Source organism: Haemaphysalis longicornis, unplaced genomic scaffold (genome assembly GCF_048455015.1).
Source record: "Haemaphysalis longicornis isolate Haplotype H1 unplaced genomic scaffold, Haemaphysalis longicornis Haplotype H1 scaffold_5, whole genome shotgun sequence".
Classification (NCBI taxonomy): domain Eukaryota; kingdom Metazoa; phylum Arthropoda; class Arachnida; order Ixodida; family Ixodidae; genus Haemaphysalis; species Haemaphysalis longicornis.
In genome coordinates, this window is record NW_027526385.1 from 17,738,571 (window position 1) to 17,766,324 (window position 27,754).

Consider the following 27,754-nt stretch of genomic DNA (forward strand, 5'->3'; position numbering starts at 1 on the left):
TCGGTAAAACTGACAGTGCTGCGGTCTATATCTCCATTGTGAAGTTACACACATTCTGCATGATCTCCATTAATTCTTTTTTTATTTTGAATAAATACAGAATGCATAGCTTGGCATTTAAATGCTCTCCGTTGCAAGAGATTGCAGAGTCTAAAAAATTCACGTTTAGTTCGTTTGAAAACAAGACGGCAAAGGCCAGTACTTCACTAAAGTGGTGCCAACTGCTAAGCCCAACTAAAGACAAACAATGCTTGGCTACTTAATACATCTTTACATTAAAATGTCTGTGCAGTAGCTGGTTTCCGAACAAACAAACAACTCCTGGTTGAGCAGATGGCGATTCTTGCTCCTTTCTGCACTGTAGACAAAACAAATCTCTGAAAGCAGACACCTTATTGGCCGCTTGTCCCGTCAGCTTTCAGACTGCCAGTCTACGGTGCAAATCAGTACAGATGCACAGTTGTATTGGGAGAACATACAATTCTGTTTTTCTTCGATATAGGTAGTGAAAAAGAAGCAAGGAAAAAAAATCAAGACACAAAAGAATCAGCACTCACCTCTTCGCCACTTTTGATACTCTTTCTCCATCTGACGCAGTTCGTTTGCAGCCCTGCAGGGAAGCCAAGGAAGTGCTTTGAGATTTTTGTCACCACAGTTGTGAACAATTTTTATATCACAGTTATACCCGCGCCACACGTACACGAAAAATGACATTAAGTGGCTAAGGCCTTAAGATACCACATGACATTATTTGGACGGGCTGTGCTACATGCGAAAACGCAACGGCATTAAATGTGCTCTAGAAGTTTAGAAGTTTTTAATGCAGTGAAAAATGTCTTACGAAGGTTAACAATGTTTTTGTGAAACAGAACGTTATTAGAAATAGTGTTTTTTTAAAAAATGGTGTCAACCGTTTCTAAAGTGGCTTCAGCAGCTGCCGTCGCCTGCCAGCGATAGCCAAATCCGAAAAATTCAAAGCGACGAGTAACATCACGTTCTGCCTTTTGCCGCTGTTTTAGTGAACTTTGTCTTCTTCAGAACTTCGCCACCAAGAGTGAACAAAAAATCGCCTTATGTCAAAGTTCAGCTACGTTTCAACACTCTGGTGCCGAGAGTTTCGTTGGTTTCATTTGGTGCTCATTGTGTTCGAGAGTAGGCAGATTTAAAGCGTTTGTGAAGGCGAATGAGTTGTGCGGAACTCCTTAAACCAAAAATGGCATAGAGTGAATGGCATTAGATTTTTGTGCGTAGCAGTGAATTAGTGACATTAAAACTTAAGCATTAAGCACTTAAAACATTAAGCATTAAGCACTTAATGTCATTTTTCGTGTACGTGTGGCACTGGCCACCACTCTTCGCCAAGTGTAAAGTAAATAAGTACAACAGCACCAGTTTCCAAGAGTGGCAAGATATTGGCCCAAGTGAGAGGAAAAAAAGCCTGCTAAGCTGGCATGCATCATCATGGAAGATAATCGGGGCGTTACGACACAATCATACGGATAGCGGCTGAGAATGCGATAGGCAGTTGGGCTTACCTGCGTTGCTCGACATGGTGTTCGGCCAAGATGGCGTCCCTCTTGTTCACAATCCGTACTATCCTCACTATCAGGTCGTGTTCCCGATCCCGAACCTGCGCCGTCTGCTTCTCGGCTGCACGGAACAGACGATGACGCGGAACGTTAGTTGTCCGACCGTTACACACAACAAAGATGGCACTGTACAATTAGAAGACTTATCCTGTGACAAGGCAGTTCAGTGAAATCACAAGAGCATTCATCAACTTCCACTGCAAACAGCAGCAGCAAAATCCAGTCGTTTCCTTTCCCCAAGCTCTGATTTGATACAAGGGGAAAGTTCGTTCTCATTGACATCTCTCTTTTGTGCATGTTCTCAATTTGTATTAATAAAAAGTTGGCTCAAATACTTGCTGTTCGGAAAACGAAAAACGGAAAAATTTTGCTCCTAAACTACTAATACGCTTTGAATCGATATAAGCGCCCGTTTTAACTCGCAGCCCAATAGTTGGAATGAACAAAAATAGTGCTTATGCGTTCGATGCTTTCTGCATGAGCACGCTCACAATGATGAAAACTGGATTGGCCAAGAAAAATGAGGCAATTTCGCAAACAACTACAGAAAAAAAAAGATCGTGATACCCAGATGAAGCGCACGACAAAGGCAGGAGTCGAAACACGCTGCTGACAGCTCTTACAAGCCGTTGTATCGTCGCTATGCAGCTCTGCCACCTTCCTGAACATTTTTTCGTTTCCTTTGAAGTTTAAATACCAAAGACAATTTAAATAACAGCGCTAACGGCCCATCAAGAAATTATAATACGCAACCATGACTAGCAATTAAAGGTATTTTCGCTGTTTTTCTTCTCTTTGTATATCGCGGCGTCCCCCGAAATAAACTTTCAGTTGCAAGTCAGCGCGGTATGTTGTTGTGTCGTCGTTTTTTAACAAATTTGCGCCAATAACCGCCAAGACTCAATTGAATATTAACCGTTGGCTTCGGGAGACAAGCAATCTACGCGTGCTCCTTACGCAACGATGGATCGTCGGTCCCTGAGCGGTCGCCGACGCACGAGTCTCCGTCTCTGCCGCTCCTCGCGTTCCGGGTCCGCGGACTCCGAGCTGCTGGTGCTGCTGCAGCTGTCGTCGTCTCGAATGGTCTGCAGAAGCCTGACGTACATGAGGTCGGATATCTGGCGGCTCGTCATGATGGCCATCAGCAGCGGATTCGAGAGAATGTCGTTGATGCTCATCGTGGGACGCCAGCCGCGCTGCTGCGACGGCTCGGAGGACTGCTCTTCGCTCGACTCCGACGATCCGCCGCTGTCCTCCTCCTCTTCCCGCGCCATTAGGATCAACATCAGCTCTTCGATTTGGTCGAGAGTCAGCAGAGTGAGCAGCAGTCTGCTCGACATCAGGTCTTGAAGATTCATGGCCGAGCGAAGAGCTTCGGACTTCGCGGTGCGCGGACAAACACGTTCCTTGTCGTCAGGCCAGTCAAAGAACGCACGTGGAATACAAACAGTCGTAAAAACAAATTTGCGTACAGATAGGCTTGGATTGGCTCGCGAGTTGTCTTCAAAAAAGATGAAAGTCGGTTTCGGTTTTGGAAGGTACCAATAGTTTCGCGTGAAATTATTTGCTCCTTCAGGCTTTGTTCTCATCGGTGTAAATGGACGTTGACCTTCAATTCATGGAGGATTGAGGGTTGATGACTTTCGTGTCACATTACCGACAGACGAACGGTTGTAAATAGTGGGGGCTGCAACGGTATTGAAACTGAAAAAAGTCCGAAGGACGCCCAAGCACTTGCGGGTTATGAATTCGAAATCATGAATGTCCACTTGAACTCCTGGGACGCCTTGCTTCCGCCTTACGTTGTCGAAGGGTTTTGTAATCTTTGTAGCCGGAGAGTTGACGACAACGGTGAATATCGCTTCTTGTCTGCTCGCCCGTTCGGCTGCGTTCTTCCGCTCGTTTAATCTCTGGTGTACTTGCCTCGTTCCATGGAATGATTTCGATGGAGTAGTTTTTGTGTTACGGACACCAACTTCCTCGCTCAATGGGTCTTTCATTGCTGCCGCAATAAAAAATACCGTTCCTCTCTCCCTTAGTCGGCACACATACAGGGTGTTGCAACGATAACTGGAACACTTTAAAAATTTTTCCTGAGTGATCCGCCGCTCTGTTCGCGCTCAAACTTCACACAAAGGTCGCATTTTGTGGTCTATTTTGTTTGACACCGGGAACAACAACGGTACTTACCTGTTTATTCTGTAAATAAATGAAAACGATTTTTGCCTATGGGAAAATGGCCGCTGATTTGAACGTGCGAGCCAGCGCAAGTTGATGTTGGAACGACGGAACCACCTGCAGAGTGAAACGCACGTTTGGGATTCACGTACGGAGCCAAATGGTGCAGCAGACGATCAGAAAATGCACCTAGAAATAAGCGAACAGACGATCAGAAAACCCGGTTTTCGGGCTCGCACGTCCAAATCGCCGCCATTTTCCCATAGGCGAAAATCGTTTTTATTTATTTTCAGAATAAACAGGTAAGTACCGTTGTTGTTCCCGGTGTCAAACAAAATAGACCACAAAATGCGACCTTTGTGTGAAGTTTGAGCGTGAACAGAGCGGCGGATCGCTCAGAAAAATTTTTTAAAGTGTTCCAGTTATCGTTGCAACACCCTGTATGTATGGTTTCGATTCCGAGCGGTCGATAAATCCAGTCTTTGTCAAAATTTTCTAGGCCTAACCTAAGCCTTCCGGACCACAAAGAATTCAAAAAATGAGCTTAACCTTTAACTTCCACAAAATTATTTTACGACAGCAAGAAAGAAAAGTGTTTTCTGTAGCTTTCCGGCATAAAACGTTTCAGCCTCGCTCGAGACGTAAGCTAGCTTGTACATTGGTTTTTTTGCGGCCTCTCCAATTTAGTCTTGGCCTGGAAAATTTAGACAAAGACTGTACATCCGTACGATTACGAACCTATTGTAGGGGCCGGATACACGATGGGGCTACCTTGAAGGGGTGACAAGCAAATTGAAAGGCTTTGGAGGTAAGAGCGGCTGAAACAGCGCCCCGCTCGATACGCCTGCAAATAAAGTGTTGCCAGATCGCAGTTGGAAGCGCAATTGCCAGTTATTGCTCATTTTCATTGCAGTTTCCAGTGGTATATTTCGTGAGCATGGCTGAGGGTCAATCATTTTCCCCCTTCCTGTTTTTGTCTTTTTACCCCACTGGCCGTCGGCTTCACTTCCACGTGTGAACCTCCTCTCCCACCATTTAGCCAATCATCGGCGAGTCCTCCTTCCTCTTGCTGACGGACAAAGCTTGAGCTTTGTCCGTCTGCGTTCGCCGAAAAAAAAAAAAAAAAAAAAAAAAACATGCCAAGAAAAAATGCCGAGCGCGCGTGAGCGTGAACCTCATGAGGAGCGCCCGGCATCGTCCAACTCTACCTTTGAGAACATTCTGCGCAGCGTTCGGGGCGTGATCTCAAGTGTGGAGCACAGACGCCGAGTTCGCGATGCCGGTTTCCGCCGGTCCTAGCGCGTGCTAATGCGGTCCACTTTAGGAGAGATGTGAAAGGCTGGGGACAAGAGGGTCCGGGCCTCCCAGAGATGGAGAAATTTAAGCGTCAAGTTGGGAAATCCATGTGAGGTGCAACAGCCGGGTCTCCGACGAACGTAGAGGGGCCGCCAGCTCTGCTGTTGTGCAAGCTGCGCCATTTTTTTTTTGTTTTGGCTTTACATTTCATGGCCAGAAAATATTGAGCAGCTCGCCAAACAGTGTTTCACGTTATAAAACATGTCAGCTGTATATCTGCATCGTTAGTTGCAAAAACACCGGCATACAGAAACAGAAAACAATCAGGTAGTCGACGAATTGGTTGGTTCATGAACTTACGAGGCAGTGTTGCGATTCGATGCATCTGTTTCCTGAGCCTGTTGGATTCCTCTTGGAGCAGGACGTCTTGCAGCCTGCGAGATATTCGAGTTCTTACATTATCCGATTTTGTATACCCGACAAACCTTATCAGAGTTACAGACGCAAAAGTCTCGTGTTGTGACACACCAACATAGTGCAACAAACTTGGCAACGGATCTCAAGGTAAAATAACTGAATAACCTCTACAGTACCTGCTGTATCAATGCCAAATGTTCTTTCACATTGCGCAGTCCTTTTAATTTATGTATGTATGTATCAAGGGGCACGGGCCCCGTCAATCCTCGTTCTCGTTTTTTGTCGGTTCCCCTGACATTTGCAACGCCAGCGCCGAATAAAGTTTGAATTGATTAGACTGTTCAGTTTTTACGTTTAAACCAACAAATTAAATGACGGACGAAACAGCCTCCTAACGAAAAAGTACTGCTGAAAATTATTTTCATAAAACGACTAAGAACACTCGCAAAGCTAAACTGGGCTCGAGCTTAAAGGGACCCTGCAACACTTTCGATAAGCGCTTTCACTCTTTTCTTCACGTCTGGAACCACTGCGGAAGATGTAGTTATCGCCAGCACGGAGCGGCACTGCGCGTTTCTCGTCGCACAAGATACCCCTTTCCTGTCCTGCTTTGCTTTCGTGGTTTTTTTTTTAAGTTGCTATCGAAAAGCGTTCATTGCTACAACTGAAGGAAAAGCGGCCAACAGCCGCTACATGGCCTTAGTGACGTAATTCGAGCCATCGAAGGACGTCAAGGCCGGGAAACAGAAAAATCTTTTGGGCGAGTTTACAAGTTATCTGATGGGCATATAGCAGTAATTTTTGGCTAGGTACTTTGCGACCCCCTAATCTAAGTTCTGGATGTGTTGGGTGACTACATTCTGCAAGCATTTAGGATTACAAAAAAAGTTGAAAGAAGTGTTGCAGGGTCCCTTTTTTAACGTCGTGACCTAACAGCATAGCAACAACTGCGCCTTTACTAAGTACGCACAGGCAATGCTCCAGATATTAAAAACTTAATTATCTTTGGGTTAAGTATAAAACGTTACAGGGCGAAATTTCCAGCTAGTCCAATTCATGTCTGCTTGAAAGCGTTCATTTCGAAAGAGCCCTGATTGGCTGAAGGCAAACGACTCGGATGTGACGCGGCGCAAGCAAGGCACCAATTGTTTCTTTACACGTCTTTGGTCGGAGGCCTCGCAAGCGTGACTACGTCATGACTGAACCATTTCAATCGCGAAATGAACATTTTTGAAACGGAGGCACCCAGAATTCCGCTCCATGGTCTCAACTGCATTGAAGTGCAGTTTCGTCTAAAGCGACGTCAACATAGCATCACTACGTGACCACAAAAGATTAAACAACACTTTTCTTTTGTCGCTGCGAAGTCAAATTAGGATTGAGCGCCACAGAAAAGTTTGCTGGCACTTCGCAGATAGCCGAATCGAAAAACAGCGGCGCACAGGCCCCCCACCTGTAGACGAGGTTGTTCGCCCTGGCAACCATGTGACTGTGCATCCGCTGGATCTGGAACAGGCCCTCCTCGACCTCCTCCACGGTCTTGCGTCCCTGGCTCGAAAACTGGCGCAGGGCCCCGGTGTCCGCAACGGTGATGCGCCGGACGTTGCGCACTTGGCGTGCGTAGGCCACGCCCATCTCGGTCAGCAGCTCCATCTCGCGGAAGTGGAAGGGGTCGCTGTAAGAGGGGCCGCCCAGGGGCGGCCGCGGCTGCTGGTGCAAGAGCTGAGGCGGGGGCCTGGGCGGCACGCCGCAGTTGATGACGGCCACGACGCCAGCCGGCGTCACCTCCGCTGTCCGGCGTCGGCGGACTGGGGGGTCAGGGGGCCCGCCTCCTCCGGCTGCGTCACGCATAGAGGACAAACAGACGGGAGATTGAGGACGGATCACGATAACTCATGTGCGCAGTGTGCACCATTGTTTCCTACATATCTGAGAGGGTGCCTGTATAGGTGATGTTGATGATGATGATCCTACACAATGGTGCATACCCACTAACACGGAATTGGCCAAGAATTTGGTTTAGTCAATGACTCCTCTCCTGGTGCAATAGCAGCCACATACGTCCTCTTTAAAGTAAATACGTACTCATCATCACCGCCGTAATAATCGCTACAGTTACATAACGATAACCATCGTCTTCCCAATAATCATAAGTCTCACCGCAGTCGTAATCATCGTTATCCCGTTGATATTATTTAAATTAATTAGAGCACAGACGGCGCTGCGCGAGAATAAGTACAATACGACCCTTTTAGAGAACCGCAAGCTAACCGCAACTCAGCTGGAACGCTTTGAGGCACTGGACCACTAGATGAAGACCAAGGCGTGCCCAGAAAGGTTCTGCAGTAAAAGAGGAGGAGACCACGCTGTGGTTGCCAAACTAAAGATGAAGAACTCCACAGGTTTGGCTAATCTCCTGTAGGGGTATGTTCCATTCACCAATCATTAGTATTATCATAATCAACCACAGCTATCGTGAGCATACACCCGAACAAGTTCGAGACCGAGCGGGAGTCGCTCACTCTAGGAGTGAGAAAGAATGCTGGCAATCAGGAGAGGGTGTAAAAAAGCCGAAGGCCCTGCAGCTGAGCCCCTGAACTCGAGCCGCTCGTGCACATACTGGACAACGGCACTGTCCAGGCTTGCGAGATCGGCAGGATCAAAAAGGACGTCGAGTACTATACATCGACACCTGCCAAGACCCATGAGAACGATCACCCGGAGCTGCGCGACACGACGGATTTACTGACCAGACCGTGTCCCAACCAGGAGCGCGAAGACCGATTGCAAGCTAAACGCGGTTCCCACTAACGAGAACGCTGCAGAGCTGCACTGAAGACCAACATGCAAGCGTCCACAACATACCCAAGCAGCCACAACATCTCATCATCGGCCACCTCTCCTCAAAGCCACGCCTCATGGCCTTTCTATGTCGTTGCGGCAGGATCCACAAAAGGTGCTCGCATCCTTCCCCCGACGTCGACGGCACCCTTCTTGAGCCGACCCACGGACCATATACATGCGCCACTTGCCTCTGGAGCCCTCGCACTCGTCCCGTGACAATACCCACCAGCAGGGAAGGTGCTCCGACCGTACACTTTCAATTACTATGGTCACACATAATCTGAAATGCACTACTGCTAGCAGTTACAATAAACTTTATTTCAAAGAGCAGACGGCTTGTTTTCCGTCCTGAGCTGGTGGCGTCTCTACAATTGTGGAGATCAGTGGTCTCTACCCCTGAATGTCATGGGCCCCGGCCGCCCGCCTCACCCTGTCCACCAGCTAGGGTTAACTTGGTCCTCAGGATCGATGCGGCCAGCAAGTCCTCCCGCATGCTTTTTGTTTGGCTAGGTAATGGGTGGGACTTCGAGGCCCGCAAACTCCTGCATATATGTAGCACCATTGGCGGATCCAGAGGGGGGGGGGGGGGGGGGGGGGGTCCGGATGTCCTGACCCCTCCCTTAATTTTTGAGTATGTACCCCCAAGATGATGACCCCTGGGGTCGTAGAAAAAGTCTAGTTGAAATTTTTTTCTATTTGTCTAATTTTTGCTTTTCCAAAATATGGGTGAATAAAAAAGGCTTCTCCTCCTCCTAATCATCATCATTATCATCACTGATGGAAGCTGACCCCCCTCTCAGAAAAAACCTGGATCCGCCCCTGTGTAGCACAGGGTGTTTGGAATAGAGCAGTGCTTGCAATAGAAGTAGTTTACCGGATACATCGCATGCAGTAGGGTGCCGTACGGGAACTAGTTGGTACATTACGATAATGAAGAACCCCTCAAAAGACGGGGACAAAACGGCGCCGTTTGTGTCTACTTCCCTTCTTTTGTCCACATCTTTTGTGCAGTTCTTCATTGTGGAAACGAGTTCGCTTGCAGTCGCCTAAATGGGACCGCCTCTTCTCCGGTGAGGCGACTTCAAAGCGGAGTCGCTCCGCTTTACTAAGCAACGGCGCTCCTTCCCTTTCGTTTTATCAGCGCGTGCTCTCTTCGTTACCTGCGGTCGCGTCCGCAACCTGAGAGACCCGTCACTCACGACGAGGCAGAAGCGCTACCCTGTGAAAATGTATGCCCCAACCTCCATTTTTAAAGACGATAGTCTTTCTTGGGCTACTTAAACCCATATATTTTGGTCTGTCTGTCTGTATGTCTGTCTGTCTGTCTGTCTCTGACTCGATTCAGCCACCCGGCCAAAGTTAAACAATGGCTGCGCAATAGTCTTATATATTCATAGCTAAATGTGCACGTCTAAGTCCGCTGTAATGTTCATACTTGTCAATATTGTTGAAGAACAACAAGACATTACGCATATATAAGACAACAAATTAATACAGAGGTGATATTTGCAGCGTTCCTTTATAAAAAATCATACATGTTTGATTTTGGCGAGAATAAATACTTCATCAACTGAAGAAAAAAAATAACTCCGCCGTCGCCTGCTGTCGCCCGCGCCATATAGCTTCTGGCGGCATTTGAAGAAATCAAGTGGCAAGAGTTACGAAAGGTTCCACTAGATAGGTTCCACGTTCTGCTTGGAACGCACGTGGACTAGGAAAACACGGTTCTATAAACGTTGAAGTAGGGCGCCTCGATTCACACGCGTCTTCGCCGTACGGCGGCGTTGGCATCGAGACACCCGGTTTGGAGCAGTGGAACGCGGGAAATTTAAAATGATTTAAGCAAACCTTTGGCGTCTTTACCTTGGGAGGAGCGCGACGCAACAGGAACAAGATGAGAGGTGAGCGGGAAAGCGAAGGAAGGCATTTTCTTGGCAAAAGTCGACAAAGATTATCGTCTTTTGACGACATTTGCAACGAAAGGAGCAGATACGCGGCCAATTTTTCCTTCTCGCTCCATCAGAATACGATGAACGCCAGCAATTGATCGCTGCGGCGGCGCACAGCTTCGCAAGTCTCCAAATCCGTGGAACAATGGCTTGGGGGTATGTCAGGTCACCTGATTTCGCCGCTCCTATTTATAGGTGGTGTCTGGTGGCTGATTAAGCACTGCAGCCCAGCTACGCAACAAAACACACTTTCGGCGCCTCCAAAGGTGAGTTTTGCGATGTTGAGTGTTTTGAGCATGAGTAGCGGCGGGAAAGAAAAGCAACGAAAAAAAAAAAAGCAAAACCTTCCAAGTGGGACATGTCAGATAATCCGTAAGAATATACCACTCCGCTAATACATTGAGCCGTTTTAAAGTCAGCTTCACTACCATACACAAATAAATATCTGGAGAGACATTTCTCAGGGGGGGTATTACCATAAGTAGTCTGGCATCAAAGTATGAATGGCTTGGAGCCTTTCATTAAATGCGTCCACAAGAGCACATGTCCCGAGCGGCGCACAAATCTTCTTTAAAGTAGGCTTAAGAATTATACACAAATGCGTTGCTGGGGAAACATATTTTCCGGGGCAATGTTCGCTATCTGATATCCAAGCGTGAAAGGCCTAGAACCTTTTTAATAAATGCATGCATAGGACAGTGAACCCCTTAAAGTCAGCTTTTTTACTATACACAAATACCTGGCTGAGAAGATATATTTAGGAGCAATGTAAGAGCAGTTTTCATAGGAAAATGAGGGCCCTAGAGAATTTTAGCAATTGAATTTTGTTATGCAGTGAAAGTGTGACGCAGCAAGTGTTACAGACGGACAGACGGATTTGTTCGTTGAATCCACTTATAGAAATGCTGGCGCATTTAAAGTTGGCACATAATTGCGGCATACTGTCGCGGTAATTCCAACACGCCACCCTTGCCAACCTATTCGAACCTTTTCGGTACTTTGCGGACACCCGTTAGACTGGCCGCTGCTTTGACTTAACTTATAATACTATAGCGCAAAGACGGCTGACTTCAGGTAGGCTACCAGATGACGCCAAAAACATCCAGTGGCAAAAAGCGTGGCGAATTCTTCCCACAAAAGACAGATTATTTCGCTGGGGAGTAACACAGAACTCTTCCTGTCCCAACTGCGGTCAACCAGAATCCACGGCTCACACGTTCTCAAGCTGCACTGTTGCGCGTTGCTTTTGGCGCATCATACACCGTGCCGCTCCAAGTTTGGGGCTTACACGGTATCAACTGAGAGAACAGTGCCCTGGCACTCCCCTTGGCAAACTATTCGTAGTGATTGGCGATTATATACTATGGCGTAATCGCTGCAGGGCTGTAGCACAGAATCGCAGGCTACGTATGCAGTGGCCCTTGCTTTCCTTCTTCAGACAACACCTCGTGACCTTTTTGGAAGGCGAGTTGGCCCTTTTGGGTGAGGAAGAGTTTTTGCGACATTGGTCTACCCGGTTTATTGAGGTTTCAAACAAAAGGGTTATTATTCATGCCAGTTTTCCAGACCTGTGTCCTTAGGGATTTTCGTTGTAACAATTGATCTTGGTGTTAGAATTGAGTGTTAGTGCGCTACAGTACCCGTTGTGACATAAAACCAACCTTGTTTTGTATATTGCTGCATTCTTGAAGCGAATGTTTTTGTATCATGGTTTTCCTCGCATGTTAATATTTTGGTTGTAAGCAACTCTAAATTGTTTGTATGTTAATCTTTTGTCTACAATCAACTTGAAACTGTTTATGTGTTTCTGTAAGTGTCTGTAACTGGCAGCTTTCGCGCTCTATTAGTTTTGTAGCGACAGGCGCTGCACTTGTTTAATTGTTTCTGGTTGTTACGTTGTATCATTGATACCAGGATTTTTTGATAATAAATTTATCCTTTCAGAACGGGAAACGAAGACAAGTAAGACGACGGGACGTTTTCGTTTCGAAGACGACGGGACTTGTCTTCGTTTCCCGTTCTTTGCGCTATAGTATTACAATGATGTCCTACCAACTTGCCCAACAGTACTGCTTGCTAAGTTATATTTGACTTAACGATGTACAGATTTACGTGTGTACAGACTGACCCGCTCGAGTTCTTTGGGGGTACCAGTGCCTTGTTCCGTCGCGAATTCTTTCGAGGATACCCATATTGAACGTTGTGAATCCCGGAGAACAGCTGTCGTAAATATCCTCGCACGCCGTCACGCCACCGTTTAAAAAAGTAGCGTCATCGAAGCGATGAGACTGCTCTCAAAGCGTCCCGAAAACCAGCATTTTCCCCGCAGAAGGCCGGGGCTTCTCCGGCTCCACGAATTCGCTGCTAATTCAACGTCGATGTTAAGTTGTTTCATTCTCTAAGCTTGACAGCAAAGAGCGCGGAATATAGAAGACGGCGGCGCTGGCAAGACAGTATGCAGGGCAGCGTAAATGCTTGATATTTATAGAAATATATTTATAGAAATTTATAGAAATATTTATAGAAATATAAATCAGCAGCCTGGCAGTCCTCTATGCTGTTTGTATCGTTACTTTAACCAGGCAGTGGCTGTGGTCGTGTGATGAAGCGTACACGGAGCCTCCCGATGTTGCTGGAATTGGTTTCCCTGTCCAAGCCCTGTGTCATACCTACACATCTCCCTTACAGAACAGTGACAAGGCAGGTTGAATCCGTGTCCGATCCAATATCGATGGTGGTCCGTATACGCTTGGGATGATTTATAACAATAGACGGAGGAACGCCGATTATAAACTAGAACGCAAAAAAAAAAAAAAAGGCCACATGAAAAGCTAAGAAGGGGGAAATGAAGTTATAATTTTTATTGCGTTTTACAGTATCATGTTTCCCGGACCACGTAGCGGGCCGAACATTGCCAAGAGCGCGCGTACCCGCGAAAATCAGTATAAAAACAAACTCTATCCCCATTAAATTTCGTGTCTGCGAAATTTCATTGCCCTTCGCAGGTTGATAGACACGAGCAGGAAAAATTCTGTCACACTTATTTTTTTGTGCTTGTTACTTTTGGCATCTGCTTTCTTTTTTTTTTTTTTCATGCTTGTCAGTGTTTTTCCAGATTGCGCCGGCGTCTGCAATCCACTGACGTCCCCAGACCAGCCCCTCCGCGTAGAGTTGTCGCGCAAACAAACGCGAACGAGTCACCCGTGGACGATGGTTAAAAAAAAAAAAAGAACATTTTTATTACGGTGTAGGCTGATCCGCCGACTATCGGAGTGCACCTGTCAACCTGATAGCATCACTGATCTGCTGGAGACTTCACATGGTAACAGCGAATCAACCAGCCGACGTCGGTCCGTTCAGCTTGAAATGTTTTAACGTATACCGTATTAACTCATTTATAGCTTAACCGGGAATTCAGCCCGACGGAAACATTATACAGGCCGAGGAAGACATCATTAAAAAATTATTACCAATACATCGAGAACTCATTTAACGTTGAGTGCAGCTTTTAGTAGACAACTATACCTGTTTTGAGCGCTTCGCTTACAGGAAAGCAACTGAACCCTCGGCGCCCTCGCGATATTGTCGCCGTTTTCACGAGCTCCATTACAGGGCGTCGCGTCACTTCCACGTCGTTACTTTGTTCCACCCAGCGCCTTCACTCGTAACCGAGCCTTCCCGCAAAGGAGCTGGAAGGTTGGCTTTGCCGCGCGGCATCAAAGCGAGGCGGTTGAGCTTATCGCGCGTTGAAACGAGAAATTAAATGGTTATATGCGTATTGTATAGTTTAATACGCTTATGAGAGAAGAATAATGGCATTCTGAAGATGGGCGTTTCGGGAAAACAATCGACCGGCTTCGATTCGAGAAAATGCGGTGTTTTCAATCGAAGTTTTGGACTCCGCGTACCGACCACAGTTATGCTACATTTGCAATCGGACTAAGCTGGGGTACACCCGCACTAAATAACACTAATAGCTCGATTACAGATAAGGTCATATCTGGATTGGAGGCAACGTGGTTATAGTTTCAGCTGCTGAACACAGCTAACCTTGCTAATCTTGCATGATAAAACAACAACAACGACAACGACGACGACGACGACAACAACAACAACAACAACAACAACAACAACAACAAAAACGACAAAAAATAATTCCGGTGGCATTTTTTTTCGAGGAAGCCTTGCGAGAGTGATGAACAAAAACGTGGGAAAGGCGTAAACATAAAGAAACCAATCACAGCGATATGTCTCACAGAACGATGATAAAAACTGAATAACATTTTTTTTAAAAGGGAAGCCTAACAAAAAAAAATACATTCCCAGTTTCAAATATCCATTCAATCATTTCGCAACTTTGTAATGTGCTGACTAAAGTATTAAAATTGTTGAGCTGTCATTTAAGTAATTTTTCCTTGGATCTTTAGAGCGTCGAATTAAAGGGGTTCGAATGAATTCTCGTGCCGTCAAATGGACAGTTCCTTCGTCGAAACACGGTACGATTCAAACCTCAATTCAAATCGTGTGAGAGAGAGAGAGAGAGAGAGAGAGAGAGAGAGAGAGAGAGAGAGAGAGAGAGAGAGAGAGAGAGAGAGAGAGAGAGAGAGAGAGAGAGAGAGAGAGAGAGAGAGAGAGAGAGAGAGAGAGAGAGAGAGAGAGAGAGAGGTTTCTATTCAAATCACAAATCCAGTACCGCGCGAATTTGTTCTGAAAAATCTGCGTTTCAAATGTCTACCAACGCACCCACACGCAAAACTCTCAAGATTTTTTCCCTCGCATTTCAGCCTAAAAATACTGCTGCGTTGTCAGCTATTGCGGCGTATGCCGCTCGAAAAGTTTCCGTCGTAACATTCTCACAGGAAGTACATTTCATGCGCATGTATTCTCAAAGAAGTGTTCGCATAGACAGCGGGATGAACATTCCGACAAGCTCGGCAACGTTCTTTAATTAGCGCGACTAAGGCGTGCAGACAAGCACGGGATTATAATAATTAAGCTTAAGGGAGTAATTGCATACAAAAAATGAACAGTTTGGCACGCAAGCCCATGCAAGCGTATTTGTTATGCAGTTTGCCATGCAAGCGCAAAGCGAGACTTTAACAAGCACATTGCGAAGGGCACACGAACACCCCAATGCATGGGAACTCGTGCGCATGGATATCTGTTGGCCCAAACTGCGGAACGACTTCCAACCCGCACAAGACAGACAGATGGCACTTGAGTATTAATGAGAACTGATTTCACTGCCAACGTACCCTTTAATACAATCTCGTGGTTCAGCTTCACTGCATTGTACTCCATTGACCAGCCCATTAAACCAACAATGGTATTTCGGCGAATGACGGTGTCGAGCACACGGTTTGACTAGAGAGTTCAGTCTGCGCGGTGGCGCCACGCAATCGCAGGCATGACGCCTTCTGCATTGCGAGGTGCCGCAGCTTGGATCGGATTTGTGATTAAAATGGCAAGTTGCTGTTATTTGCCGAATATGCATTGTTGGTGGCATGGATTGGTCACTCCAGTGCCTTGTGGTGAAGCTGAACCACGGGATCGTCTGAAAGTGCAGTTGGACACTGGAGTTGGAGTTGGAGATTGTGGAGGAGTGCTGCTGCTGAAGCAGCTTCTGTACTTGTGTGTGTGCGTGTGTGACCCCTTTTACAAGTGTGCTGTGTCCTTTGTAGATTCATGTGTTGTCTATATCTGTAGTGTTTCTCTGTAATGTTAATTTTCCCAGTGTGTAACCCTTTTTTTTTTCTCTCTTCTGTGTTTTATATTTACCCTTATTCCCCTTTTTCCTTTTTTTTTCTCTTTTGTGTTTTATATTTACCCTTGCGAGAGTTACATGCATTGTAATGTCAACCTTCTCCCCCTATCCTCCTATTCCTATGTATTCTTTTCTCCCTATCCTCCCCCCCCCTACACCAGCAGGCGTTCCGGTGTCCGCCCCCTAGGCGAGACAAATTACGCCTGTTGGTGGCTTTTCCTTTTCCTAAGTACAATAAATACATACATACATACTCACACTTGCGCACATATGCTCACTCACTCACTCACTCACTCACTCACTCACTCACTCACTCACTCACTCACTCACTCACTCACTCACTCACTCACTCACTCACTCACTCACTCACTCACTCACTCACTCACTCACTCACTCACTCACTCACTCACTCACTCACTCACTCACTCACTCCACTGAGCGCTCACTCCAGCACTCGAATAACCTCCATAAATCCATCCATGCACAACAGACACCTCCGCGATAGCGGACGACGGCGAAACAGCAGCAAAAGCGACCACGTCTCACAACGATGCGGGCTCCGACTCACATGTGCGGCGGGAATTAGCGAAGTGGGCGTATCCGACTTGTTTCGCGCGCCCGTACGGCCGACGCACCGATCCCATTCGCCTTGATCTCGACACTGGCAGGTATACGCGTCGCGTCGGATGAAAGTCGAGCGAGCGCTCGCGCGCTCTGCACCTGTGGCTCGTTTGGCAAGGCCGACTCCGGTGCGTGTGTGGTGGGACGGCTTGCGCGCACACGGGGCTGAAAAAACACTGCGTGCGTCGCGGCTCTTGTGCGTATATAGGAGCGCTTGGCGCTGCCACGCCAGCGCCACCCCCGATGTGCACGCGGCAGCAGGCTTGTAGCGTGTACGCACTATTCCTTCTCTCGCTCTTGTGTAACATGCCGCGAGAGGGAGGAGGAACACCTGAGCCGGAAAACTCGCTTCTCGTAGGGACGGCGAATTGCTGACGATTACGGGGAACTGCTGACTGAATTTCTAGCGGATTCGTCATTTTGCACTGCCTAGAACTAACTGTTCCAGAGCAGCTCCCTATTTCATTTGCCCATGAAATTTCTATCGCGAAAGCAGTTCTGGAGTTGCACACGAACTGCTCAGATAGTGAAATGTTAACGAAACGATGTCGATTTAGTGGCCGCGGGAAGACATAAGCGAAGTGTGGGGTGGGATAGATGGAGTGCACTGACAAATGCCGAATTTTTATCTGTCACTGCAGGTTTTTTGTAACGCTCGCCATAGGCTGTCCAACCAGGGTTCAGCTGCGCTATATACGTTATTTTTGTCGGATGTACCAGACTACCTGTCTTTTTCCGTACATTAGTATTCTTGATTTTTCGATTTTCGTCGCGAACTTTAGGTTTAAAGTAGTCCAATTTATTGTTTATGGGTATCAGCTGCTACAGGAACGAATAACCTTTTCTCAGCACACACTTCAAGTCATTGGTCCATTGAGAAGCAGGAAGTGTTCATGACTGCGGCACGGCTGATGTACGATACAGTTGCTTCTTGTTCTGTCTCGAAGCGTCAACAAAGTACTCCCGGACTCCAAAGACGTCGGCTTTTGAGCCCTGTTCACCAGTTTTACACAGGACAGCTGTTCTCTTCACGCAGAACCTATCTCTAGTGCTAACCGTTAGGGTGGGCCATGAGGCATGGTTTTGTAGCGTAAGCTACACTGGCCGAGGTTGAGCAGTTTCGCGTGTGCCGTTAAGGGCCGTTCTGCGCAAGCGCGAGGGACATTAGATTGGATTGGGTTGGATTGTCTTGGCTTGGCTTGGATTGGGTTAAAGTGGATTATGTTGGATTGTGTTGCGTCATAGTCGCGGCAGACGCACTGGCACCGGCGCGTGCCTAGGTGTGCGCCTCAATTGCGCAGTAGCCAAGTCGGACGCTGCACCGGAGCCGCTGGATAGCCGTTTCGCGTGGCTCGTGAAGAGCCGTGCTGAGCATGCGCGAGCAGCAGTGACTGGACAGGACAGGACAGGACAGGACTGGACTGGACAGGACAGGACAGGACAGGACAGGACAGGACAGGACAGGACAGGACAGGACAGGACAGGACAGGACTGGACTGGACTGGACTGGACTGCTGAACCTTAGCTCACGCTACGTATATCCTGGCATAGCAGAGCTAAGCCACTACTAATTTTTTGTCTGCGGATTAGTCTGGACCGTATCTGGCGATCTACATTCGCTGCACTTGTTTGGGCGCAAACGAACTCGAATGCACAGGACAGTTACACGACTGGGTACTCTTCGGCTGTATTCAAAGGGTAACCCGGCAACTACGCAAAATTATAGTTTACAACATCTAACGTTGTGGACACCTGAATTTTTGTATCTTGAATTACAGGCGGCTAAAGAAAGGATTTACCTGCAGGAAAACGTAGGTAATTAAAGAACCGTTTAACAGAAATGGCTCACGTTAAAATTTCTGAAGCAATAGTTATCACGAGCGGAGCAAACACGTCATGCACACAGTGTTTCGTGGAAGTTTTCCTCTGCTTGAGATTTCGCAGCCTGCCGTCACGCTATATCTATAGTTGGATGATTGGGTTCATCCTCTCGCTTGCGCTGAAGGGTATACGCGCAGACAGCTCAACCGGCGCGCCATTAATGGCGGTACTGAGGGACCTAGCGCTGGGGAAGCAGTAGTTAAACCGTCGCCTAGTCACGTGGTTCGCTTGCACTGAAGCGTACGCACAGACGGCTCATCCGGCGCTGAGCGATCAAGCGCAGGGGAAGCAGCCGCTTCATCTTCGCCTAGTCACGTGGATATATCGCAGCCGCGAGGCTCCGAGCGAGCCAAGCGATAAGAAAGGCGCTGCTTGTGCTCCGGCGGCTGAAGGTCACTCGCGACGCGATGAATGACCTTGAAAGATGCAGTCCAGTAGAGCTTTCGCTCTAAAAATCTTCGCGCCACCTGCGAAACTGCCAGTCTCCATGAACACACTACCACATGATTTGGGAATGCTCCCAAACTCCTATCCTCACTATCATTCCCTGCCCTACCGTCGGTCACTCGGCAGGCGTGTTGACCAGCTCGGACTCAACCGACCAGCTTCGCCTGGTCAACCGCACCCGCCCGGCCACCACAGTCCTGGACTCCTGGACCAAGGAGCCTGTATACGTTAGTAAGGTCCTAATAAAGTTCGCTCCTGCTCGTGCGGCCTTGGGTGTATTTCAGCGTTTAGCGATTATTTTAGCCCTTGCGCTCTTTTTAAAAGCAATAAAAACACGTCCTTCGCTTTCGCATTGGCTCTATAAATGTTCATTTCAAGCTACTTGTGTCCCTTGCTCGAAATCATCCGTGTGGAGAGGCACCCCTTCGTGTAAGCGTCTCTCCCACGGTTCGTGGCATTAGTGCTAGCATGTTCTTCTTGTGGACGAGAAAAGCAACTACGTAAGCGACACAGGAAGCCGCTACATTGACGTACATACCACCCACAAGAGCACGAGGAAAAAGGAACGAAAACCGCAGACAGGCGGGCAATCTCTCCGGTTGCAGCCGAATCATTGACACAGCTGCAGAATTAGCTCCTCTCTCTTTTCCATACTTCCTTCTTTTCCGGGTGGCGTATGCGGGCGCACCAGTGATGAAACCTTGGCGCTAGCAGCAGCTGACTCGCCGTTTAGAATGGAACGTGCAGGCTATGTAACACGGCGCCAGTCTTGTTGCACGTACTGCGTGCGCTTATTATGGCATGAGCGGCGTGTCCCCCAAATGGACTAACTCGCGGTTTTTGTCCGGAGAAAAATGTCTAAAACTTTGCATGCCCCTAGGATAACGTGGCTTGCAAGCGTAGTGCAGGAATTGCTCTCCATTGTGTTCCCCAGGTCTTGAATGCTGCTTGTTCCGTTCAGGGGTAACATCACCGGACACCAAGGGGGCTGCGCCAGATTATGTTCCCCAGGACACACACACACAAAATTCCGGGCCATCTCCACTAACGTGAAACCTGGGGAGGGGTGAAGCACTGTTACGAATCGGCCCGCCGCCCTACTTTCCTGCAACACTCCTCGGCTGTGCGGCAAAGCCTCCAGTGCGTGCGCCTTTCAAGCAGGCCCCCCCCCCCCCCCCCCGTGTCGGTGACTAACGCTTGCACGTCTCGACAAGCCTAGGATCTCTGGCGCCTATCTATCGGCGCGATCAACATTCGGTGGCGTGCCGACGCAACACGTGGAGACTTGCCCCAAGGACACAGAAGCCCCGCGTCCGCTGCAGCGACCTCCTCTCTCCCCTCTCTCTGACTCAGCGTGCGCCGCTACTACCGACTGCTCGCGAACTCTGGAAAGAGTGTTGTGTGTGTCTGTGCCGTTCGTGTCGGGTGCACAATCTAGAGGGAACACTTGTTTCGACCGTTAGCGCTTTGGGTATAAATACGACCCCTCCAAGCGCTGTATTTCATTCCTGTTTGAGCAGTGAATCAATGCTGTCACTCTGCTCGAGTTCTGTACTGTAACCTCGCCCGTCGGGGCATTGTTCTTTGGCTTCGGCTCATCTCTCGCTATGAAGTAAACAAGTTACATTTTGCCTACGGCTTCTGGTCTTCTTCACGGCTGCAACATTGGCTGGCCGCTCGCTTCAAACCACGCTACCACACGTATGTCGGAGGCGACGGAGCTCGGCTCGGGTCGGCCTTCCCGTACGCAGCAACGAGTTGTCAGCGGTCGGATGACAACGTTGCAACAGCATGCAGTGTATAAGTGTATTCTTGGCGTCGTGGCGTTTTTGACAACGGAGATGAAACCATTGGGGAGTGGGGGTTGGTAAAGGTGTACAGTTTTGCTGTAAAGATCTCTTGTCTTAGAAGGTCGAAGCTGTCTAGCGCGAGGCGTAAACGAGTGTCCCGGTGTCTTTTTTTTGGTACACGTTACGTTCTAGTGCGAGGCGTGAACGAGTTTCCCGGTGTTTTAGTACCGTGACTAAATGAGACGACGATTACGATGACGACGACGGATGACAGGAGACGCCAACAGCCCCGGCCCCTATGGGCTTCGCCCCTAACAAAGTCCGTCACCAGAACGAGATTGGTCCCTCAGGAGTCAGGTGTAGTGTTCGCCTACATCCCCCCATTTCGGGAGAAGCCTTTGCCCTCCAGTGGGTGTAAATACGACGACGACGACGACGCGAGATGATGAAGTATGGCTACGCAACGTCGGTGTTCCGTGGAAATGGAATGACGCGTTTCGGTGGGACGAAGCAACGCTTTATTCCTAGTTTATGTCTGTATCCTTTTAATACATCTGGCCCCGAGCTTCTGGGAATTGTAGAATCGGGAATCAAGGCTTGGGAATAGTGCTAAAGGCAGCATTTTGCGCGTTCCCCACATCTCCTCTCTCTCTCTCTCTCTCTCTCTCTCTCTCTATATATATATATATATATATATATATATATATATATATATATATATATATATATATATATATATATATATATATATATACATATATATACATATATATACATATATATATATATATATATATATATATATATATATATCTATATATATATATATATAGATATATATATATATATATATATATATATATATATATATATATATATATATATATATATATATATATATATATATATATATATATATATATATATATTTATCTCTCTCTCTCTCTCTCTCTCTCTCTCTGTCCCGGTGCAGAATAGGTGGCCAAAGAACTCCTTTAGGATGTTTTTTTTCTGTTTATTTTTCTTGTCATTAATGCTAACTTGCACTCTTCCCCACGTTGCGGACTGTTTAAAAGTAAAGTGGCAACAACATTCGGCGTACCCTCCCAAACCCGTTATGGTGGGTGAAAACGAGTCAGCTTTGTGCAGCGTACTTCGAATGTAATACCAAATGCATGGTCTAGGCGTTGCCAGGCTGATATAGCTGGTACTCCGCTCTCCTTGGCTCCACTGTGAACAAGGTTTCCGGAGAGCAGCCCGAAGGTCTGTTGTTAGTTTTTTTTTTTAGACTTCTAGAAGTCTTATTTGCTCACTGTCTGCCGTTTTTTATAAGTTGTATTCACTGACGACGCACACGCATGCAGGCAACCATGTGACTGCGCCGTCACTGGTTACGTCGGGCTCCGCGGGATGGCGGCACTTGCCCGTGCTAAGCACATGATTTGTGTTGGACGTTCCAAACTCTACCCCACCGAACGCGAAGTAATCCGTATAACCCAATGTGAGCGCGAGTAATAAAATCTCTGTTGACACCACCATTGATAATCGGGTTGAAACGGAGCAGACGACGCACGCCAGTGCTTTTTTTCTTCGGCGTGCGGGCGCAGTGGCACAAGCCGCGCCATGTCCGTGGCCGTTTCCAGAGTTGCCAAGCGAAGAAACTGAAAGCTAATCTTTTCAGTGAATACCATTTATACCTTCCAGTTTCAACCCTACACTTCAGCTGGTATTCTGCGCTGAATAACTAACACGGCGAATCCGTTCAGCACAATGGCATAACGGGACTTTGTCGGTAGGTGTTTGCACGAGGCGTTGACCAGACGGGGATTTGCGAGCCCTCGGAAGGGGACAATGACCGCGTCGTAAAATTCCCGACAAACAAAGCGCAGTTAGCGGCTTTCCTCTTTGCATAGCGCGAGCAGGTGGCGAAGTCCACCGAGTTTCCTGCACGCGTAGGTGGAGATGTTTGCGTCGGGCGAGTTCTCCACAAATGTAAGTATTCGCGCGGCTCACCGCGTGCGTCACGGCCGTCCTTCGCTTGTACTAGGGCGGATGGGAGTTCGGTGCCTTGAATGCCGCTTACGTCTCCCCGGTGGCGGCGAAAAGCTGCCTTTGCAGGAATGCACGCGCGAATTCACACAAGGTTCACCATGAACTGTTGTATGAATTGTGACCTTTCCCTTTCTCTCCCCCCTACCCCATCCTTACTTCCCAACAGGGCCTTACGGACTCTCGTCTTTGATAAGGTGTTTTACGCCCTAAATGCTTTTTTATAGCGAAGCTGTCTATAGTGCTCTTTTAGTGGGCTGCTTTTGGTGGGGAAAAGATACAGTAAAAACTTGTTAATTCGAACTCGGTTAATTCGAACTTTCAGTTAATTCGAACTGACGTTCCCTGGTCCCGGCACAACCCTGAATGTTTCAATAGGAGAAAACTCCCGATAAATCGAACGGGTCGGTGTCCAAAACGGTTAATTCGAACTGGGGTCCTCTGGTTTCCGTCGCTCCTCGCAAAAGTCGGCCCAGGAATCGGCCCAAAATAGAAGTAATCGACCGAGTATTTTTTTAATTTTGATTGTCTCGAACCTGCAAAGTAAATAAACGTTTTCGAGCATACACAGCGTCGTTATTTCGAGATTAGATCAATCAATTTTGTTCGCTGTTCGAGCTACACGATCATTATTTACGAAATCACTTGCCACACACGTGTGGTAGTGCCTAATTCGCGATAACGAGTCCAGAGGTAGCTTCTTCGTGTTCTACCCGAGAAGTGTGGCGGCATGTCCATTCGTTCTAGCGCCCACCCGCTAATTCAAACTCCGCTTAATTCGAACAATTTTATGTTTCCCTTGGAGTTCCAATTAACGAGCTTTTACTGTAATACGAAACAAAAGCCTCCGCGAGTTCAAGATTTCGATATTAATCTATAGCCCTCCACTGGAGCTCTATTGGACATTTGCTGTGTTGAATTATAAGGAGAGCGGCCCAGTCTCTCCGTCACAGACTAAGGGAGCGCACGATTGTTTGGCAGAGACAACAGCATAGGCGCTATACTCGGTGACAACTTAAGAACGGCACCGGAAGTTGCCGCTGTGCCTTATCACCGTAGCCGGATGTTTCTCCGCGCGGCGCAATTAGGGCGTTACTGGGAATATTTTGAACATGGCGTGAGCCGTTCCCGTGATTTTTTGGACTTAATATGCTTTTAAACGACTCCAGTGACGACAAACAAACTGCGTGAGACAAGGCAGACGATATCACGCATTCATAGCAAACCCCTTTCAAAACGCGCGCGCACTGACGTCACGGGTCCGGCGCTTTGGCGGAGTGATACACTACATGAGGTGGTGCCGTTCTTGAGTTGTAACCGAGTATAGTGCGCCGCACAGGGGGCTACCGAAGAGGGCGCGGCATTGCGCAATTGCAGAAAGGAGAGCACGCCACGCGTTGCGGCGAACCGGGAAAGAGGCGGCAGCAGTGGAGAGGAGTATATAGTGGGACTGTGACTGTGATTTTTTTTTTTAATACATGGGGCCTATGGAGAGTTTTGCAATTGGTGTATATTGGGTCATCATCACCAGCCTATCTACGCCCACTGCTGGGAAAAGGCCTCTCCCATTAATCTTCAATTACCCCGGTCTTGTGCTAACTGCGACCAATTTATCCCCCGCAAACTTCTTGATCTCATCTGCCCATCTAACTTTCTGCCGCCCCCTGCAACGCTGTCCTTCTCTAGGGATCCACTCTGTTACCCTCAATGACCAACGGTCATCTTGCCTTCGCATTACATGCCCTGCCCACGTCCATTTCTTCTTCTTAATTTCTACTAAGATGTCCTTAACACGCGTTTGTTCTCTGACCCACTCCGCTCTCTTCTTGTCTCTTAATGTTACGCCTCTCATCTTCCGCTCCATTACCCGCTGAGTCGTCCTCAATTTAAGTTGAAACCTCTTAGTGAGCCTCCAAGTTTCTGCCTCGTAGGTGAGTACCGGTGACCACACATCCATCCGTAAATGGTCATGCTTCACTGTGCGAGATATGATGCCGGAAAGCCAGCTTACAAAAACCAAGCTTGCACCGATCCTTTTTAAGGTAGGCTTCACATCTAAGCACAAGAGCATTGCTAGGAAGACGTCTCTCCAGAGGCGTTATACGCCGTCTAACCGACCGTTTTTTCGGGCTCCGAAAATTCGGACTTGCTGGATATTTCGGAGTTTCCCGAGGAATCACCAGTTGTCCCATATGAGTAGTGACTCACGGATCTTTCGGACTGCTCTTTTATTCGGACTATTTCTCGTTCCCCTCCACGTTCGAAAAATCGGTCGGCTACTTATATGGAGGTCCTGGGAGCTTTTAAAGCGAAACTTTTTACGCCTCACTGATGGCGTTCCATGCCGCGCCGGAACGCAACTACAGGAAAGCCAACTTTATACAATGGGTCTCAAAAATATGATAACTGAATGTATATCAAGCGCCTCAAGAAAAATAAAAACTCCTCCCGTATTCCGACATGGTCGAAGCAGTTTGGATTTTGGAGTTTGACTTTGACTCAGGTTGCATGGGAATAAGCTTCGCGTTTTAACCATCTTTCTCTTAATAAAGGGGCTTTGATATTTTAGGGGCGAAGCGCCTTAAGGGCTGGGGATATTGGCGTCTCCAGCCGTCGTTGTAATCGTCGTCTCACGTATAGTCACGGTACTAAAACACCGAGAAACTCGTTTACGCCTCGCGCTGGAGCGCTTCGTAACGCGTACTGAAAAAACACAGGGACACTCGCTCACGCCTCGCTCTGGAGAGCTTCGTGCTTCAAAGACAAGAGACTTTTACAGCAAAGCTGTATACCTGCACCCCAAGGGTTTCACCTCCGTTGGCAAAAACGCAAAGGCTCCAATAATACATTTACACACTGCATGCTTCGCCCCTCCCCAAGTTTCACGTTAGTGGAGATGGCTCGAGATTTTTTAAAATATTTTTTTCCTACGCTGAACACACGCCTCTGAGTAAATTTTTGCCGCCGTCGCGAGACCCTGGAGTCATATAGCCGTGTACAGGTCCGCTGGAATAGCGTTGGGGATCGAGTGCTATTTTTGGATAAGCAGGCGTCGTTTCCGTTTCCCGCTTGTTCAGCCAACCCTACACCAGACGCTCACACTTAATGATACAACAGGCGGTAATGATTATAGCGCGCAGTGCTTTCACGAAGAGAAAACATTCGAAACAGAGAAGTCCCTCGAACGACTGCTTCCTGTGGCCTGCAAACTGTATGACGCCTGAGGAATCGTACATCGTTAACCCCAGCAGCCAAAGGGAAGATTTGCGCTACCAGTAAGAGCTACTGCAATGTCTGCAGTACTTCAGCGTGGCCAAGTACACAGTTCACGCATTTATGGAAACGGAAAATAAAACGCCGTGTTTTGTGCAATCCCTTTTTATAGCCACGTGTTAAATCGAAAAGAAAAAGCCAATGTGCTCGGTTTTATTTTCTGCCCTATACCCCGGCCACCTTAATTGTCTTTTACCTTAACTGCTTAATTCCATTTACCTTAACTTACAATTTACCTTAACCTTTTTCTATTTACCATTTAACCTTTGACCATTTACCTTACCAGTTACCTTAACCTCAACTTCCATTTACCTGAACATTTACCTTACCTTAATTCCATTTACCTTAGCTGCTGGATTTTAATTCCATTTTAATGATCGCCCATCTTTATAAAAAGGTTTTCTTCTCCTTGGCGTTCTTTTCCTTTTTCTAGCCTCACACCATCGAACAGTCAGCTATCGATCGATAAATTCAAAAAAGGGAGAAAAGAAGTCCTTTATCAGATAGCGCATAAGATGCGTTCTTTCTGAAGGCTCAGTTCCGCGCATACACTTCTACGTATATTTGCCTCGGAGGCCCCGTGCCCGATGTCCCACGACATTTCATTGAATGCCTTTTATTGCGTACCCCATCAAACCCGTGTATTCCTGCAGAGCGCAACGTGTCGCGCGTCGCGGACGAACGGACGGACAGGTTTCTGCGCGGAGTCACCTAAAAACGCTTACGCAGTACAAAGAGGATGTAACGCCGCAACGCACCTGAACCTGAACAACAAAGCCGCTGAACAAGGAAGGCGCTGAACGCACCTAAACAAAGAAGCCGCTGAACAAGAAAGCCGTTGAACGCACCTAAACAAAGAAACCGCTGAACAAAGACGCCGCTCACCCGAACAAAGAAATTGCTGAACAAGGAAGCCGCTGAACACACCTGAACAAAGAAGCGTCTGAACAAAGAAGCCGCTGAGCGCACTTGAACAAAGAAGCCGCTGAACAGGGAAGCCGCTGAACGCACCTGAACAAGGAAGCCGCAACGCACCTGAACCTGAACAAAAAAGCCGCTGAAAAGGAAGGCGCTGAACGCCCCTAAACAAAGAAGCCGCGAACAAGAAAGCCGTTGAACGCACCTGAACAATGAAACCGCTTAACAAAGAAGCCGCTCACCCGAACAAAGAAATTGCTGAACAAGGAAGCCGCTGAACACACCTGAACAAAGAAACGTCTGAACAAAGAAGCCGCTGAGCGCACTTGAACAAAGAAGCCGCTGAACAGGGTAGCCGCTGAACGCACCTGAACAAGGAAGCCGCAACGCACCTGAACGGCCAGTCACTGCGTCCGAGGCAGCAAATTTGGCGAGTAACGAAGAGGCCACACAAAGGTTCTATTAAATTAAAATAAATTCAGTGCCCTACCACTCTACAAAGAAGGACGACCAGCGAAACTGGGCGAGATCTAGGGAGTGCACGGAATAAAACACGAAAACACTGTTGTTTGCGAATTGCGATTGACCATACTTCAAAAGCTCAATGAAACTTTGAAGGACGCCAGCTCAATTCCGTCCATTCCACAATGTTTACAACTCCGCTGTGAACAAATAAAAGCCGGTTAACCTCAAAGCAATGCTAAAATCGTCTTAGCGCCTAATTTTCGTATAGTTGGA

General features: G+C 47.6%; 1 protein-coding gene across 6 annotated transcripts in view; it reads right to left on the minus strand.

Annotated features, from left to right (window-relative positions):
- Positions 1 to 27,754, minus strand: part of LOC144137932 (uncharacterized) — a 73,255-nt gene that overhangs the window by 5,166 nt on the left and 40,335 nt on the right. For 4 of the 6 annotated variants that reach the window (XM_077669965.1, XM_077669964.1, XM_077669961.1 and 1 more), the window contains exons 2-5: positions 6,934 to 7,318; positions 5,424 to 5,497; positions 1,536 to 1,650; positions 558 to 610 (exon numbers count right to left, since the gene is read on the minus strand). In XM_077669965.1, coding sequence (XP_077526091.1) covers positions 558 to 610; positions 1,536 to 1,650; positions 5,424 to 5,497; positions 6,934 to 7,318 — 627 coding nt within the window. Of the gene's footprint in view, positions 1 to 557; positions 611 to 1,535; positions 1,651 to 2,546; positions 3,079 to 5,423; positions 5,498 to 6,933; positions 7,319 to 16,605; positions 16,819 to 27,754 lie in introns of those variants that run through there. The other 2 variants (XM_077669963.1, XM_077669962.1) reach the window with 2 other exon arrangements.